The following is a 16814-nucleotide window of genomic DNA, read 5'->3' on the forward strand; positions in this document are numbered from 1 at the left end:
GATGTTTGATTTGGTGACAGCGGTGGTGTTGTGTGGGGGTGGTGGTGGGGAAGGGGAGGAGTAGGGCTGGCTGACGAGATGACGCGACACGTGGGGAATTGATTGCCATCATTATGATGGCTGTGGTTGTTGTTGTTGTGTTGTTGTTGTTGGTGGTGGTGTTGGTGGTGGTGGTGGTGGTGTGAGCCCACGGGGAAAGGCGTGTATGCATGTGTGTGTTGGGTTGTGGCGAGTGAGTGACCTGGCTGACCTGCAGCAGTTCCCGACCTTATCTTCATTAGGAGCGAACGAGCGAACGAATATAACGAACAAACGAACTAATATAACGAACGAATATAACGAATAAACGAAGCGTCCTGCCCCGTCCTGTTCTCTGGGTTTGCGACGAGTACGTGCGGTGTGTAGACGGCTACAACCTATTACAGTTGATGGAAAGGCTGTCAAGACCGCGACGGTTGTGACGGTTGGGGTCCCCAGGGAATTAGTTGGTTCTGTTGGTTAGTCATGGTATGTATAGCTACGCGGGTCAAGACACTGTCTGGTGGCAGTGGTTGTGGTGACGATGGATGAGCTGTAGCTCCGCCACCCTTGGCTATTAGAGGGGGGAGGGGTATTGGCAGCAGCGGACGGAACCCGAGGCCAACTAGCCTGATTTTGTGGTATCACCCCCGGGGGGGGAAAAGGGAGGGAAGGGGGTTTCCAGTTTTTGCCTGTTGCACCTTTACAGCCTTTACCAGGTATTCTCTGTTGAGGAGAGATCTTGCCGCCGTCCCACACAAGCAGAAGCCTTGCGGACCCGGTTTGGCACGGCCCCTTGCCACGGACCCCTGCCACGGACCCTTGTGCACGCTTGATACGCTTGATACGCATGCATGCCCCTCAAGACCCACTGGCCATCACAACAATGAAATACAGCCGGCTATGTTTGATTGCTACTACACATGCTGCCTGCCTGCTGCGCTTTGCTTGGCCAAGATAGACCGCTGGATGGCCAAGGGACACTTATCAACAACTTGTGCAACCTTTCCATCAGCAGCATCATTTTTCTGTCTGCATATTATGCTGCGCGCTTCTGCTGCTGCTGTATGTACCCTGGCTCACTCGCTCATCGCTCGCTCATGAAATATATAATGAGAATGCGTGGCTATATCATAATAAGCTTGTCAATAGAAACAGAACTTAAAAGCCTTTAAGGACCACTCATGCATGTTTGCGTGGGCGGCAATGCATGTATATATTATGTTTGTACGTGTCCATTGGAATTCCGCCGCCGACGGTCTGTTGCGACGACGTGTGCGCCGTCTAGTGCCATAGTGGTATACCGTCTAAAAGGTTGGAATATATAACTAATGATCATTGTTCGTAAATAGGCGGGGGGCTTCATTAGCCTGCCTATCTGCGTTTAACTTAGGTGGACTTATTAACATTACTCTCCTTAGGGTAATTTACAGCTTATTAAAGTTAGTTACAAGTTCCGCACAAGTGCGGGGTGTCCGTAAAAGCCGGGGGGGCCATGGACGGTAAAGGAAGCTGCATTATTAGGCTGCAAGCATATATCCCAGCAGCGAATCTCGGTAACCAATGCTAACCTAGCAGGAACCCGCTGTTGGTTGTTATCAAGTCACGAGGTGACGTCGTCGTCAGCAGTCGACTCGGGGGGCCGTCAGCCGAAGCAAAATTTCCGAAGTCTTGTCGCATAAGCAGCAGCCATCAGCAGCACACGCTATACGTGCTACATTATATACGTGCACCCGCTGCTGGCCACCGCATTACACGGTCATGAAGGTTTCAAACCTGTTGCTGATATGTGTGTGTGTTATGGTTGGGGGTGTGTGACCCCATACCTGTAAGACTACCCATACGAGCCGAAGGCCCAAGGGCAATAGTACAACGCCTAAAAGCCACGGAGGAAAGGAAAACACCGCACATCAGCCCAGACTAGCGTCCAAAGGGGGTAATTGAGTTTCGGTGAGCCTACATACGTTCCATGTTGTTCCTGCTTCTACCGATGTATCTATGCAGCTAATAATAGCAGGCAGGCGGCACGATAACGAATTGCCCGCCATTATTATATGTTTTATACGTGTTCGAAGCAAACAGTGAAGCTAGTAGGGCATCCCGAGGCAAGTTGGTGTCCTGCTGCTGCTGCTGCTGCTGCTGCTGCTGCTGCTGCTGCCTATCGCTCCATCCCGTGGCGGGTCCCCAAGGGGCTATTAGTCATGCCAGCAACTTGCATGCCGTACGTAGTCATGTCACGTTCCTAGCAATAATATGACAACGCACCCTCGAGTCTTTTTCTGTTGGAGACATACATACGCAACGCAAAAATCCGATCCTATTCCTTCCGTGCGATTATATATTTATACTACTGTTGCATTTTCAGTTTCGGCGACAGAAGTAATTTGCGAGCTTCAGATTACTTGCGGCATCAGCATCATAATCAGCAGCAGCTGGGAGTTCAGCAATCAGCTGCAGCTATCTGCGATGACCTACACCGCCCAGCAGGCTAGCCACCGAAAGACTGAAAAAGACCTTCCGGGCGTGTGGCGCTGACCATCCATTCTTCGTGAGCAAGGTAGGGGCAGCAGAGCAGGAGATTTGCAGGATGCTTGTTAACAACTCCTCAGCCTAGAAGCCGAGTAGTGTCTACCTGCTGCCTTCCTACGCGTTGCTTTCCACGAACACCCGTCGTAGCTGTCGTCCCCGCTGCTGTATATAAACCGAGTCGAGCGAGCGATTGAGTAAACAAACCTGCGACCAAACGTAAAACAGCATGTATGGCATAGTAATGACAATAATCAGCTTTGGTTTGCCTGCCTGCCTCGTCCAATAACAAAGGACGTGGGTGGAAGCCGACGCTATCTTGCCGCCGACGTGGGTGGATTAATTCATTGCGTGATCGATGATGAGCCAGCCACATAACAGGAGAGCGGAGAGCTACAGACATACAGATAGACAGCAGTAGTAGTGAGGTGTGCATTTTTGCTGCTGATAACACAAGCAGCAGCACGCAACCTGCGGCCGCCGCGGCCGCCCATTTCCTCTCCTGACCTTAGGGTGCATTTCATGGATGGATATAGAATTTGTTTTCTCCTCGTCCTCCCTCCTCCTCCTCCACCTCCTCGTAGTTTAGTTTCAAATGAATATTCCTGATAACAAGTGGTGGTCAACGACCTCTGCTGCTAGCTGCTGCTGCTGCTGCCTCGACGGACTATTGCCTCATCAATTGACTCCTCTGCCGTCGATCCCCCCCCACACACATACATGTGTACACATACATACAGGACCTCCGGCACATCGGATCCAAGAACAGATGGCCGACCAAGGCTCCGATGCCGCTGCCGTAGCGAAGACGTCGTCGACTCTCGCCCGCATTACCCATCATCCGGCTCCACTACTGTGTCCAAATAATGATAATAATCACAACACCAGCAGGAAAACCGCCTTCCTCGCGAACACTACTGCTGCTGCTGCTGCGGCCGACGACGGCACTGCCCAACAGGCCGTCAAGGAGGTGGGCTGCTGTTCCGCTTATCAGCAGCCACAGCAGCTGCAGCTGCTGCTGCCCGCCGGCTGCATCCGAACGGCCGCGTGTAAATGGCGCCGAGGAGACGGCGAGCGAGGAGGTTTCCAGGATCATCAGAACGACCTGCTGCTGCTGCTGGCATCCGGCGCGCTGGTGAGTAGGCCTGCTGATGAGGAAAATGCATTTTGCAGCTTGTCAATTGTCTATGCAGAAAAGGCTGTAAGGCTGCTAAAGCATTACTTGCACTCGTGCATACTTAGGCAAGTGGCTGGCAGAAGTTAAGGCCTGATTTCTTCTCCCGTAGTGTCCGGGTTCTATGTCGCCTGCCGATCCCTCAGTGTGTGAGGGGCGTTGACTTGGGAGGTGGCTCCCCAGCTTGTGGACGGTGTAGGACGCGATTATATCAACTTGAGAGCTGACCAGGAACTAAGTCGAGGCGCCGTTGATCTGCCAGTTTTTGTTGGATGCTGGTGGTGAGTTGCCGAACCCAACGAGCACATTCTGAAGTCGGATGGGGTGAATAGATTAGGTTGCCCCTCTTGCAGGGGAGAGCAGGGAACTGCCTCGGGAAAGGGGGCCGCTGGTGAAGCTATACCACCCTGTAACAACATACATACTTGTGTGCATGATCGGCCCCCCCACACACACACACAAAAGAGCATGACACACCGTGTGGTTAGCCGGACGGTGTTAAGAGTACTGAGAGCACAACGCAATCACTGAAATCACAGTCGCATATCTCTGCGGCTAATTAAATTTTCTTGGCAACAGCCTTAGGTCCTAATAAGCCAATTTTCCTTCGTCGTTCACTCGGTGACTCAACGATTGTGTTCTCACAAACAATCATGCATTTTCTGCGTTCCTACGTTCTCCCTTACCATATCCCGCAGGTACTTGCCCATTTCTTCACTCCCCGTCAGCAGGCCTCTGCGCCGCCGCCCCTGACGCTCCACGCCGCAAGCACCGTGCCGTGTTCGCCCAGTCGTCCTCCCGTAGCCACGATGACAACCACCACTACCACTGCTGTCGATATCTCTGCAGCCCCTTTTATTGCTGCTGCCACCGCAGCTGCCACCGCGCCGGTTCAATTCCTGCCGAGAACAGTCTTTTCGGACCATCTTACGCCTCCATCGTGTAGCTGTCCGGCTGCTGGCTCCCTTAGGGGATCCCATTCAAGGGGGCCTCATCAAATGCTGACCGCATGGCCGCAGACGGCGATGGGACCCGCCGTTGGGCTACGTGATGGATCACCTGCTAATGAACATGGTGTTGTGGCGCCTTCCACCGCCACAATGGTCGCCACCACTACTGCGGCCATGGAATGCGCAGCTGCCCTAATGATGAATTATTGTCCGGCTCCAGATAAGAAAATCCGGTTAGGTACAGCGCCTCCGACGTCGACCAGCTTCGTTCCCCCCTGTCGTCGCTTCTCACTGCTGGCCACTACTGCTAGCAGCAGCAGCAGCAGGGGCAGAAGTGAGGATGAGCTATCGCCGTTGTTACGAATTCATAATCAGCAGTCGCACAATGACGCCCGCAACGAGGTCGCCGTGCAGCAGACAGCCGTTCTGCCTTCACCATCCCCGCATGAGGGTAATCGGGATAATTACGGACCTCCAATGCACTTCAATAACTTGGATCAAAGTGTACGATGCACCTGTCGTGCTGTGTACGACGGCAGGCTCATGGCCAACCATGTTTGCGACGTAGTAAAAGACCCCAAGCAGCAGCAACAGCTGGGGGGACAGAAGCGGCGTCTCTTGGACTTCGTCTGGGCCCATGACCGTTATGTGACCTGGTCGCCGTCGCCGTACTTCCAGCCGTCATACGACAACCTGCGGGAGGCTAGCACAAGGCCTCTTGTTTCAACCCCTCCAACCGCGATGTTGTCATCAGCGCCGTCACTGCCCTCGCCACTCCCCCAGGACTACCACAGATACAACAGGCCTTTGCTGAGCTCCGCGATAAGGGATCCCTCGGAGAGCCACCCATCCAGACGTCAGCCTGTTTCACATGACGGCGGGCTCCTGGCCGAAGTGGGCGCCCAGCAGGGGGGCCAGCAGCAGCAGCAGCCGCGAATTTGTTCAAGGGTGGCGTCTGCGGAGGCCAATAATGGCAATTTTGTTGATAAGGGCTGCGGCGATTATGACTGCGGCAACTTCACTTCTGCACCTGCAGCTGGACTTATTGTGGTGGAGACGCCGGTGGCGGTCTCCGGTGCTGAAGATGGTGACGATCATGATGATGGTGGTGACCCACAGCGAATGCCGCCATCATCGGTGCGGCAGATATCGACAGCGGCAGCCGCCCTCGAGTGTGTGATCAGGCTCCGTCGATGGCCGCGCGCTGATACCTTGTTGTCGTCGTCTCCGTCGTGGTCGTCTCCGTCGTGGTCGTCAGCCCCTCCTTCGCGATCTCCTTCGTTTTGCTCATCGGACGGGGGAGGAGACGAGCAGCATTGGGCCGTACTGCGCCGTCCCCTGCAGAGCTAAATTTTGAAATCCAGAGGATTAATAATAATTAATATACACATGTGTACGGCATACGGCACATGTCTGCCAGCAGCTGCGGCCCTCTTGTCTGTCTGCCTGCGTGCTCCGGTGACTGGATGAGGGTGTCCCGAAATGCCGGGGAAGACAGGGTCTGCCGGGTAGCGGCCGCAGGGTGAAGATATGAACCCCCTGTCCCACACATCATACAGGGGGCCCAAAGTTGTGCTAAAGTATGCCTTGCTTGAAAAATAGATGTCTGACACACGATGAACGGTGTGTAGATGTTTGCAGATAAGACGTTTGACACCCTAGGGTATGAGGGAGTTACAAGTTCTACACACATACCTACATACCTACATACACACATGTGCAGGGGTGTCCGTAAAAGCCTGAAAAAAGGGCCGCATGGACGATGTATTGGTAGGTGGGTCTCAGCAGATTCCAAGTCGTCAGCGACCTGAACAGGCCTGAAATATTGGCTGTCCGCGGGGTACGTGTGTGTGTGTGTGTCCGCGGGGTACGTGTGTGTGTGTGTCCGCGGGGTACGTGTGTGTGTGTGTGTCCGCGGGGTACGTGTGTGTGTCTGTGTCCGCGGGGTGCGTGTGTGTGTGTGTGTCCGCGGGGTACGTGTGTGTGTGTGTGTGTCCGCGGGGTGCGTGTGTGTGTGTGTGTCCGCGGGGTACGTGTGTGTGTGTGTGTGTGTCCGCGGGGTACGTGTGTGTGTGTGTCCGCGGGGTGCGTGTGTGTGTTGGCCTAGTGGGTGCCGTGGTGAAGTGATGGATATACATACAGGGGGCCCTAAGTTGTGTTCTCGTGTTTGGTTTTAGTAGCTAGTAGCTAGAGTTCCTAACTCCCCCGTGCCTCTGCCATGTGCACGGCCGCCATTGTCTGTCCTGCGAACACGTACCCCGCCAAGGGGTGTATTTGCTTACTGATTTTACGGGACGGTAGACCGCCTTCTTCTCCCACCCCATCCCATCCCCCACCCTGGAATGCACCCCACGCCCCCACACAGATGTGGGCCGTGTCTAGGGAGGACTATTGCCGGTGGTGGGTCGCGGGGGGAGTTCATCTCTATCTGGTGGTTTGCGTGCGTGCGTGCGTGCGTGTATGCGTGGTGCTGTTCACGGCGCAGTAATAATATCGCAGGGCGTTCATGTCCCGGAAGCCTCTAAGATTTTCCGTGCTCCTGTCTCCCTTAACCGTCTTCTCGTGGCTCTGACTCTTGACGTGCTTGCTAACCGTGCTTAGAATGGTGGAGACGGGAAGCGGGGAGACCGGCTGCCATGGCCCTTACACTGCAGGAGAACTCAGCCCCAGCCAACCACGGCCGCGCGACTACGGCCCATCGGCCGCCACACCACTACTGTGCGGCCCACCAACACACCCCTACGGGGCAACACGCGTGGGACAGAACAGCACACAACGCGAACCCAAGGAACGCCCAAAGGCCACCTGAACAAACTCACGCATTGCGACCAAACTACATAAACCAAAGAAAAAGGGGGGCCTGGACTGAGCCAGCAACGAGCCCTAACCAACCGGAGCTCCCCGAGGCCGCACTACTAGGCTAGAAAGACCAAGCCGCAACGAGGGGACCCTCCCCAACCCTCCCTCTGTCGACTCGCCGGCTGTCCAGCCGCCCCTCAGCGGGCGTCTGCCACCGGCCCGCCGCTGGCCGAGCCCGGCGTGGAGGTGTCTGCAATCGACCAGCGAAGAAGCGAAATAGGGTGGTTAGGAGGCGAGGGGGATACTAACAATCGCAAGACCGTGGGGGGGAAGGTGGGCGGGGAACTGTCAGCTACAAGCTGAAGCTCTCTCTACTGAGTGAAAGGCAGAATGCCTGCAATGAAGGAGCTGAAGTGCGATATACTCGCCATTCTAATACGGTTGTACGACAGTCGCACAGAACCAGACTTAGAGGCTCCGATCGCTTCGCTCTAGGTTAACATCTAAGTCAACAAGTAGCGCTATAGCCGGGCAGTGATTGTACATATGTATGTCCACTTTGCGCCTACCTATCTACCTACCTATCATGAAAGCGGCGGTGAAACCACGTTGAGTTCCAGACTCTGCAATTTCTACGTTTGTTCCTTTCTGAAGTACATTCCCGCGCCATTCTTCCACGTTCATCACCTTGTACGGTCAAGGCCTTCTACTGCTGGCCTTCTTCTGCAGTCGCACTCAGGAATTATGGATATAAGTTTGGCGGTCATGCATATGGATTACAAATGCACCTATTCAAAAAAAAGCCACAATAATATGTCGAATTACTTAGCCCATGTCCCGCTCTATACCACCAAAAGTCCTGTTGTGTCCTTTGCGGCCCCCACCCCTGCGCTCGCCACCTACTGCTGTGCGGCCGTCGGCAGTGCAACAGCAGCCAGCAGCAGCAGCAGCCAGCGGACGCCGCCGCAGGTAAAAACACACACGCAAACAAGCGCATTTTACCTACATGCGAATTTGCACGGTCAGCCTGCCTAGACCTTCCTTCCGCCACGTAATCAGATATGTTCTACCGCCAAAATGCAACAGAGGGATGGGTGCGCTCCGCACCATGGAGAGGCCCCAACCGTGTTAATCATCGCGTGCGCGACACCGTGTATATGTATGTAGCCTTGCCGTACGTGCACGTGCGCGTGATACATACATACAAACATACATACACCGAGTGCTTGATCATGTAGTAAGCACGAGATATGCACGCTCTCCCCATCAAAACGTCTCTGTATGATGTATGTATGTCACATCATAAATATAACCGACCAGTCATTGCGCCCTTCCCTATCATCATTCCACGCGCACCCGCGCGCGTCGGGACTTGTACGACAAACGACACATGTACGGCAAGTAAAAGAACGTTCCACTCGACATGCATGCAAGCACACACTTGAGCATATGAGTCCCTGAGGCGTGGCACCTCCCACTGACTTCCACAACACGCCGCTCCCAATCCAGTGAGTGTTCTATAGTAGCAGCAGCAACGAGACGGCGAATTAAATGCTACTAGCAAACACGCAGTCGAGTCGTTCCGTATCCGGTGCTGCAACTAGACCGCCGCCGCCGCCGTTGCGCCGGTACACTAGTACTCGCCCTTCCTCCCCCTCCCCGCCGCGGTGGTGGTGGTGGTGGTGTTGTGCAGAGGTGTTGCCCCCGGGTGGTGATGATGAGCTTCAGTTCATCCCCGCTGACAGCCTGATGGGGCAGAACTGCTGCTGCTGGCATTGCTGCTGCTGCTGGCACACACACCCCTAGGCCCCCAGCCCCCAGCTCGTGTGCTGTGGGCTGGGGGGCTGGGGGAAATCAAATGGTCATCAAGACGATAACGTCCTCATCCTCAGCTACATCCCCGGTACCGCCCCCTGTTACCGCCCCCCGCTGCTGCTGCACACTCGTAAGGACATCTACCACCTCCTCCCTCCCGAACACCTCCGTCCAACTTCCAACTCCTCCGTCCCCCCCAGTCGACTTCAAAACTCCTCCTCAAATGATCAACTACACCTCCGGGTGTATGTACGTATGTACGTATTTACGCATGTATGTATGTACGCATGTACACGCAAGTCATCACCATCAAGTGCGCTACCAGGCGACGTCAACATTACCCCACCCACCCTACCCCCCTACTCACGCACACACACACACACACGGGGGGATAAAGAGGCGGCGCCGGAGGGCCGCCACCACCGCCATTGCCACCGTCAGAAAATTGCGCAATGGTGAATGGGATCATTCTTCTTTTCCTTCCACCTCCTCCTTCCTTCCACCACCTCCCCCCCTCCACCTCCTCCCACCTTCCCGTCACCTCCTCCTCCTTCCACCACCTCCCCCCCTCCACCTCCTTACGGACCTGGCGGTGTCTCAATCTTCATCAGCTGCATATCAGCCGCAAAGAATTTCGCAATGTCGTTGACGCACTCCACACCGCACCCCCGGTACCGCACCGCGTGGCGGTCGGAAGACACCAGCGCCGCAGCGTCCTCCCGCCACATGCTCACCCCGCCGGTCAGATTGCGAGTCGCCTGCACGTACACACCCTGCTTACGCCACCGAATCCGGCCCTTCTTCAGCTCGGGCAGAGAGGTACCCTTGCGGCGCTCGTTAATGATGTCCACCAGCGCCGTGAAGTCTTCGTGAAGGTGCTCGTACCTGCCGTACACATGCGTGTGTACGTGCATAAGATGTGTACGAACGAGAAAGATGCGACAGCTCATTCAAATTTTTCACATTACATACAGGTGATTCTGTGCAATCAAAAATATACATATACAAATTAGAAAAGAGAAATATATATATATATATAGATGACATCGTACGTGTATAAATGCATGTTTGTATGTATGTATGTATGTATGTACATGCCCCGTACATACCCACCGGATCAGGAAGTCCACAGCCAGCCCGGCGCCACTCGCATCCGTCATGCAGTGGTGGGCGGGCTCCACGTGGTAGAAGTCGTACGCCCAGGAATCATCACCACGAAAGGATCCCTGGAGTGGAGTGGAGTGGAGTGGAAGGGGGGGGAGAGGGGAGTGACCGCGGGTCAGTTGCGAAGCCGGTGTGGCGGTTGCTGTGGCGTACATTCGTAATGGTGGTTGTGGTGGTAAGTGCGGTGCTTGAGGAGGGAGCCCTTCCCCTTCCCATCCCCCCCTCCCAGCTTTTCATTACCAGCAAATCAGCTAGTTCTCCAGGCCAGCAGCAAACTTTATTCCAGCTTTACGACAGCAGTGCTTTACTACTTCTCCGCCGCCTCTACACCTACTTTTCTACACCTACTTCTTTACGGCTTGGCGTTACTGCTTTCTCTGCTTTTTTAGTCCTGGCGGCTTAGGTAGGTAGTTTTTCCGACATCATCTTCACTGCGTCATCCCGAGGTCGCGGTCTTCACGGACGCCTTTCGGTCAGTTCTACGTCTGGTACACTCTTGCCCTGGCAGCACCTTCACTAGTCTGTGGTTCGTCTTTCCCCCGTTCCCCCTCCCTACTGCAAAATTACCTTCCCAAGTCTTAGGCACTAGGGGGCTGCATGCACACGCCCCTGGTGGGCGCGGGTTGGCGGGAGCCACGTGTGGCCCCGGCAAGCGCACACACACACACTTGCGCTTCTCTTCCTACCAACTGCCTCTCCTCCCTTTGGTTTTTCTTATGCGTTCTTGCTATCCAGTTTTCCATTTCTAGCTTCTTTGCGTTTCTGCCGGCGTACACGTCATCCAATGTGTCATCCTGTTGTCAATTCCGTCATCTCGTACGACACCTTCTGCGTCATCCTGCGTCGCCTTTGCTTTCTTTTTAGTCCCTGCGTTATCTTCCACTTTCACAGAGGTTCTTTAGGGCTTCTTATTCCCGGGTTCCCCAGTCAGCCAGCTTAATACTCCCTTTCAGCGGCATTTGCATGCGTTTCGCTCGCTGCTCACAAACCTTGCCACCTCTCTGCCTCGCATGTGCCCTTGCCCGCTGTTTCTGCTGCCTGGCCAGGTGAGTCCGAAGGAGGTTCGAGCTTTGTCGGTTTATCGCGTTGCGTCAGTCGGCTAGCCGGACTAGGATAGTCGGGTCGGTCGCGCGTTTTTTGGGGGGTTTGGGAGGAGCACTTGCATGTCACCAGGAGCTAATCAGCCGGATTTGCTACGATCTCGTAAATGCCGCCGCCAGGCCGGCGGCAAATATCCTTTTCCAGCTTACGTCAGCACTACTTTTTCGCCGCCTGTTTTTCGCCGCCTCTACACCACCTTCACGGCTTCGTTCTACGGCTTTTCTCCCGCTCTTACTTTAGTCTTGGCGGCTAGGTAGGCAGGTAGGTTTCCGCGGTCGCCCCCCTCCCCTCGCCCACCCAGCAGCCTCATATGCCGTAAAATCTCCCCCCTTCCCCCTCCCCCCTCCTCCTTTCCCTCTCCCCTTTCTCCCTTCCCCTCATCCCTTCCCCTCCATCCCCACCTCGGCTCCACAACGAAACATGTTGCCCATGGTGCCCAACAAGTACGGGTTCGTACAGAACTGGCGGAAGGGAACGACACCGCACACGCCAGTCTTCACCGGCCACCTGAAGGACGTCACGTGGTGAGGAGGGAGGGCCCGTGGAGGGAGAGCAAGACGGGGAAATCCCAGGTGAGGACTGGGGGGGGGGGAGGCGACGGCAACCTCATAAGGCTTTAAGGCTTTGTTGGTGTAACATCTTACCTGTCGACCCTTCTGAGTGCGAATGCACGAATTTGGCAATGAATGCATATTTCCCAGGTGTGTCGTACACCGTACTTCCGTACTTCCGTACCTGTCTTGCGCGTAATCGTAGCCGCTTGCCGCGCGGGCCCATGGATTTCGTGTGGAGGAAATGACGTAATAGGAGTTCCACATGGTGTCGTGGGTAAGTCCGCGCGCCTCCATCTCCTCCTCCGAAAATGGCTTCATACACATGACTTTCTGGGATTTGCACGCGGTCTTGAATGTGTCTAACACGGTCGTCGAGGCTGCTTTGCGGTTGCGGATGAAGATCAGCTTGTAGTCGTGGTTGACAAAGACGCCGCATCTGTAGGACATGGGCGCTGGCACCGTGACATTCTCCCGGTAAACCACCTTGAGTAGTAGCCAGTCACGGAAGGCGCTCTGGTTAAAAAGCTTCTCGTCATAGCGTTCCGCGGGCAGAGGACCAGACTTCTTGACCTCGCCATAAACTTTGCTGGACACAGTGACGAGGTCGCTGTAGTAGTCCGAAGGCGATTGCGGCAGGTCTATCGGAGGAAGGCCTTTCGATGCGCTTATAGTTGTAAGGAATGCGCTGATGATGGAGAGCAGCAGCTGCCAGAGGGAGCTGTGCCACATCAAAGCTGCAGAGACAGCCTGCCGGCGAGACGAATCGCGCGCGCCCTTTCCCACATAAGGAGCCCTTGCGCCGGGGTCGGCCCCGGTGCCAGGACTAGCCATGAGAAGCGCTGTAAGGAAAAAAATGATTTATTTCCCAAATTGAATTAACCTGCCGCTGCTGTTTCGTGTTCTGACTGTGCTACAGCAGCCCTCCGAATCGCTGGAGCCCTTAGCTGATATACCAGACTCGTAGTTTATGCAAGGCAAAGGTAACGTGATGAAATACTATAACAAGCTCTAAGGGAATCCTTCTAAGCGGATACAATCCTTGGACTTGAAAAGCGGTGTGCACGTTACAGCCTAGGCTAACCTAGATCAGCTAGATCCGTTGTGAGTAAAATTGCCTTTTCTTGTGATCAGGTAGGACATGCCAAACGCGTTTGAAAATGAGCGCAACTTCGCGTAGTGGCCCAACACTACAACATGTGCGGGAAGCACATCGCTTTGAGTAAACACGTGTTACAATGCTGAGGCACTAACGCTGCGCCTTGGCTAAGGCAGCAGTCACCGTTGCAGCAGTTACCGTTGTTGGCGATTGGAAAGGTTGAGAGAGACCAGACATCGGCAAGCGGGGTATTCCTGGTCTCGGGAACGGGTCTTTTATGTCTTCCAATTATTTCTTCTGTTACAAAGCCGCGGAATGAAAATGCGTTTTTTGTTTGCAGTAGTTTGACATTGTGGAAATCTGAACACCTACGTATACGGCGTATGATCCTATTTCTGCAAGCCGGCCGACTTTGGGAACTCTATTTCTGTTTTCGGGAGTTTCGGTACGACCCGAAACTCCCGAAGCGTTTGCCGATGTCTCTGAGAGACTGCCGGTTGCAGAGCTGAATCAGTTTACGTCTCTCTTCTGGCATAATCCTTTGGTTTGCCTTTGCTTGAATATGCATAGCCGAAGACGACGAGCTAGTACTGCCATTTTGTACGGCCCTGTACGTTTCCGGTTGCGGGCACCTGGCCGGACGGTCAACATGTCATACAACGCCCTCAACGCTATATCAACTTGGCATCTTGTAGTATGTTCTTTATTCTCCGCATACTTATTCGCTCCAGACAGATCCTGACTAAAAAACTATCGACCTGTCAGGGTCTATTCACTCGCCGCCCCCTGCTACAAACTGATGAGTCCTCGCCGAATTTTTAATCTCAAGAAGGGCGCGTGGCGACACCTTACCTGACCCTCTTCCCCCACTCCTTCCCTGGAGTCTTTTTGGACTCCGCCTCCCTTCATGACGCCTGATACAGAGCATAGGATGCTCACAGACGCAGACAAGGAAATAAATATTATTACAGCAATTCAGATCCCGGAACTGAAAAGCTAAAACGCTTTCCCAGGCATGCACGGCAGAGCCCAGGAACAGAAGAGATCAAGACAATAAGAAGAGACAACCATTGTGAAAAACCGAAGAAGTGACAGCGCACTGACATTCTATCAACTATAATGTAATGGGACACGCCAAGCCGTCGCAACAATTATTAGGCATGGGGCTAACTTGTGTGCGTAACGAAGAACATCACCACGCGACCCCCTCTCGATCCCCACCGCTAACTGACCCCTATCGCACACCACTGCCATCAACAAACCGGCCAACATGCCAGAATCCCATACCCACGGCAGTGCTACCGTTCACCCAACCAGTGTATCAACAATTGTTGATACATATACACTTGCGTGTCGCTGCTAGTATTTGATCAAATGGGAAGGTTACGACTCTAGTCATAATACACATGAACCAGAGGAATATCTGATCCCTTGGCTGAAGCAGTCGACGAATATGGACGCAAGTTTGCGTTCATATTCGTCAAACTTGCGTCGAAGAAGCACCCTCACAACCTAAGGGACAAACTCCTTCTTCTAAGAAGAGGTGTGAAGTTTCCTGGGCGAATATCCTAGCTGATTCAGGCCTCAGCCATCAGCTCGCGAGTCCTTTTCTGATACGTAAGGAAGGATATGACAAGGTGACGCTCCCAGAACGGTTAGATTCAGAGGGGAGGATGTAGAAAGCTACATTTTCCTTAGGATATTTAAGCGATTATTATTAATAATAGTTGTTTATTTCGTTGACAAACTCAATACGAGTGTCGACCATGTCACTTAATGGCTCGACATGTGTAGCAGTACGGCACGCACTAATAATACATACACGCGCTAAAGCGCAATTCCAGCATCTATAGAGGCCTTTCCTGCGGCCAGCTACTACCAACATGCCACGTGGCATGCGTGAAGCTGACAGACGTTTGTAGCGGACCTAACAGGCTTGTGACCTTGGGCCCCACCGACAGTATCCTACTACGGCAGGAGTGGTCGTGGAGATTCGTCCGGCAGGTAGGCCGAGATATGAGCTTCTTCACCCAGGCGGGATGCTCTGGCCAGACACTTAAGTATCGCGACTACTTGGTGTTCGGAGGTCAAGACTCTGCTGTCGCCGGTCTAGTTATACTGTACCTGTTATGTATTCTAGTGTCTGCCGCTGGGCTGGACTTCTTCCTGTTGCAGTTGCTAAACCTGCCGTTGGTGCCGTCCTGAATGAACTGCCACAGCAGTTTTTAACCTTAACACCCCCACCGGCGGCTGCTGCCTACATGTGCCCTCCACTGGCATCGTTTTGATGTTATGCCTTCCTTGCTGTACTTCACTGGTCGCCACTATGGCTCTTGTCCAGAGCATGGACCCTTACACGCCCGGTACCAACCGCACCATTGCCGCCGTCATCAAGATGCAGCAGTCTTAAGGTGCCTGCTGCAGCTGCCAGAACAGCCTCCGAGCCGCATGTAGCGGACTGCTGCAGCTGCCAGAACAGCCTCCGAGCCGCATGTAGCGGACTGCTGCAGCTGCCAGAACAGCCTCCGAGCCGCATGTAGCGGACTGCTGCAGCTGCCAGAACAGCCTCCGAGCCGCATGTAGCGGACTGCTGCAGCTGCCAGAACAGCCTCCGAGCCGCATGTAGCGGACTGCTGCAGCTGCCAGAACAGCCTCCGAGCCGCATGTAGCGGACTGCTGCAGCTGCCAGAACAGCCTCCGAGCCGCATGTAGCGGACTGCAGCAGCGGCTTTTTCCTCAATGTCCCGCCATTGGCGGCCGCTAGCTGCATGCAGCTGAGCCGCCTTCAGTTCCGCAGGCCGCCTCGACAAGCGGGCTTCCCAAGCAAGCTGCCTCTGCAGTCACTAAACATGTATTCGTGCCGTGCTTAGCGGACCGCCACGGCGGTTGTTTGGTCTTGGACTGCAGCTGGACGGCGAGACAGCAGACGTATGTGTCGCCCAATCGTTCGGGGCTTTAACGTGGTACCGATAGGTAATACAGTTTCACAGGAAAGCAAGTAGTCACATGCAATTTGGATTGCGCATTGTATGATAAACAAGTGCTTCTTTGCTATATCCTGTACCTAGGTACCGGAGGCCTCCGGTTATGCTTGAGGCGGTGTTAAGATATATGCATTGAGCTTTTGCATGTACCAAGGATTCCATTTTCATTGCCTTGTGTGCGGTTCGTGTGTGTTCTGCCCACATTCGGGTGCACACTGAAAGTACATGCATGCGCATGTGGATTAACTTGTGAATTGCGTGTGCTTGTTGTGGTACAGTTGCAATCAGATTTTCGCACTGAGTGTGTGTTTGCTGTGGGACGGGCTGCGCCAAGCTTAAGCCTTTTCCACCAAGAGTACATACAACATGCATTCGCTCGTGAACCGCCAAGCAAATCGTGTTTGGCGTGTGTCAAGCTGCGTTAAGCCTTACATATTGATTAATTGTTAAAGTCAACCAAATAAGCACAAATTTAATCTCAAATAAACCCTCTTAAGTATGAATACTGATTCCGTAATTAATGTTCCTGAATGTTCCGTCAAAAGGGCCCATTTTCAGCTTTGCCACAGCCGTCGTGCGTTAGCTCTGCGTTACGGAACGCAAGCTTATACACATCTAACGTTGTGAAACGCG

General features: G+C 53.9%; 3 protein-coding genes across 3 annotated transcripts; 1 reads left to right on the forward strand and 2 right to left on the reverse strand.

Annotated features, from left to right (window-relative positions):
* Window positions 1-3313: 3313 nt before the first annotated feature.
* VOLCADRAFT_100571 (uncharacterized protein) lies at window positions 3314-7830 on the forward strand (the record flags this gene model as incomplete). The annotated part of the gene is made up of 5 exons (XM_002959123.1): window positions 3314-3679; window positions 4417-5840; window positions 6392-6442; window positions 7034-7068; window positions 7658-7830. The coding sequence occupies 5 exons, from the start codon at window positions 3314-3316 to the stop codon at window positions 7828-7830; spliced, it is 2049 nt and encodes a 682-aa protein (XP_002959169.1).
* Window positions 7831-8231: 401 nt separating this feature from the next.
* VOLCADRAFT_108506 (uncharacterized protein) lies at window positions 8232-12830 on the reverse strand (the record flags this gene model as incomplete). Its single annotated transcript, XM_002959128.1, has 5 exons — window positions 8232-8372; window positions 9869-10167; window positions 10396-10508; window positions 11949-12054; window positions 12283-12830. 5 exons carry the CDS (start codon window positions 12828-12830, stop codon window positions 8293-8295), a joined length of 1146 nt encoding a protein of 381 aa, XP_002959174.1. The 3' UTR covers window positions 8232-8292.
* Window positions 12831-15508: 2678 nt separating this feature from the next.
* Window positions 15509-15967, reverse strand: VOLCADRAFT_100573 (uncharacterized protein; the record flags this gene model as incomplete). Its single annotated transcript, XM_002959129.1, has 1 exon — window positions 15509-15967. One exon carries the CDS (start codon window positions 15965-15967, stop codon window positions 15509-15511), a length of 459 nt encoding a protein of 152 aa, XP_002959175.1.
* Window positions 15968-16814: the final 847 nt, after the last annotated feature.

The sequence above is a fragment of the Volvox carteri genome (assembly GCF_000143455.1).
Source record: "Volvox carteri f. nagariensis unplaced genomic scaffold VOLCAscaffold_127, whole genome shotgun sequence".
NCBI lineage: Eukaryota > Viridiplantae > Chlorophyta > Chlorophyceae > Chlamydomonadales > Volvocaceae > Volvox > Volvox carteri.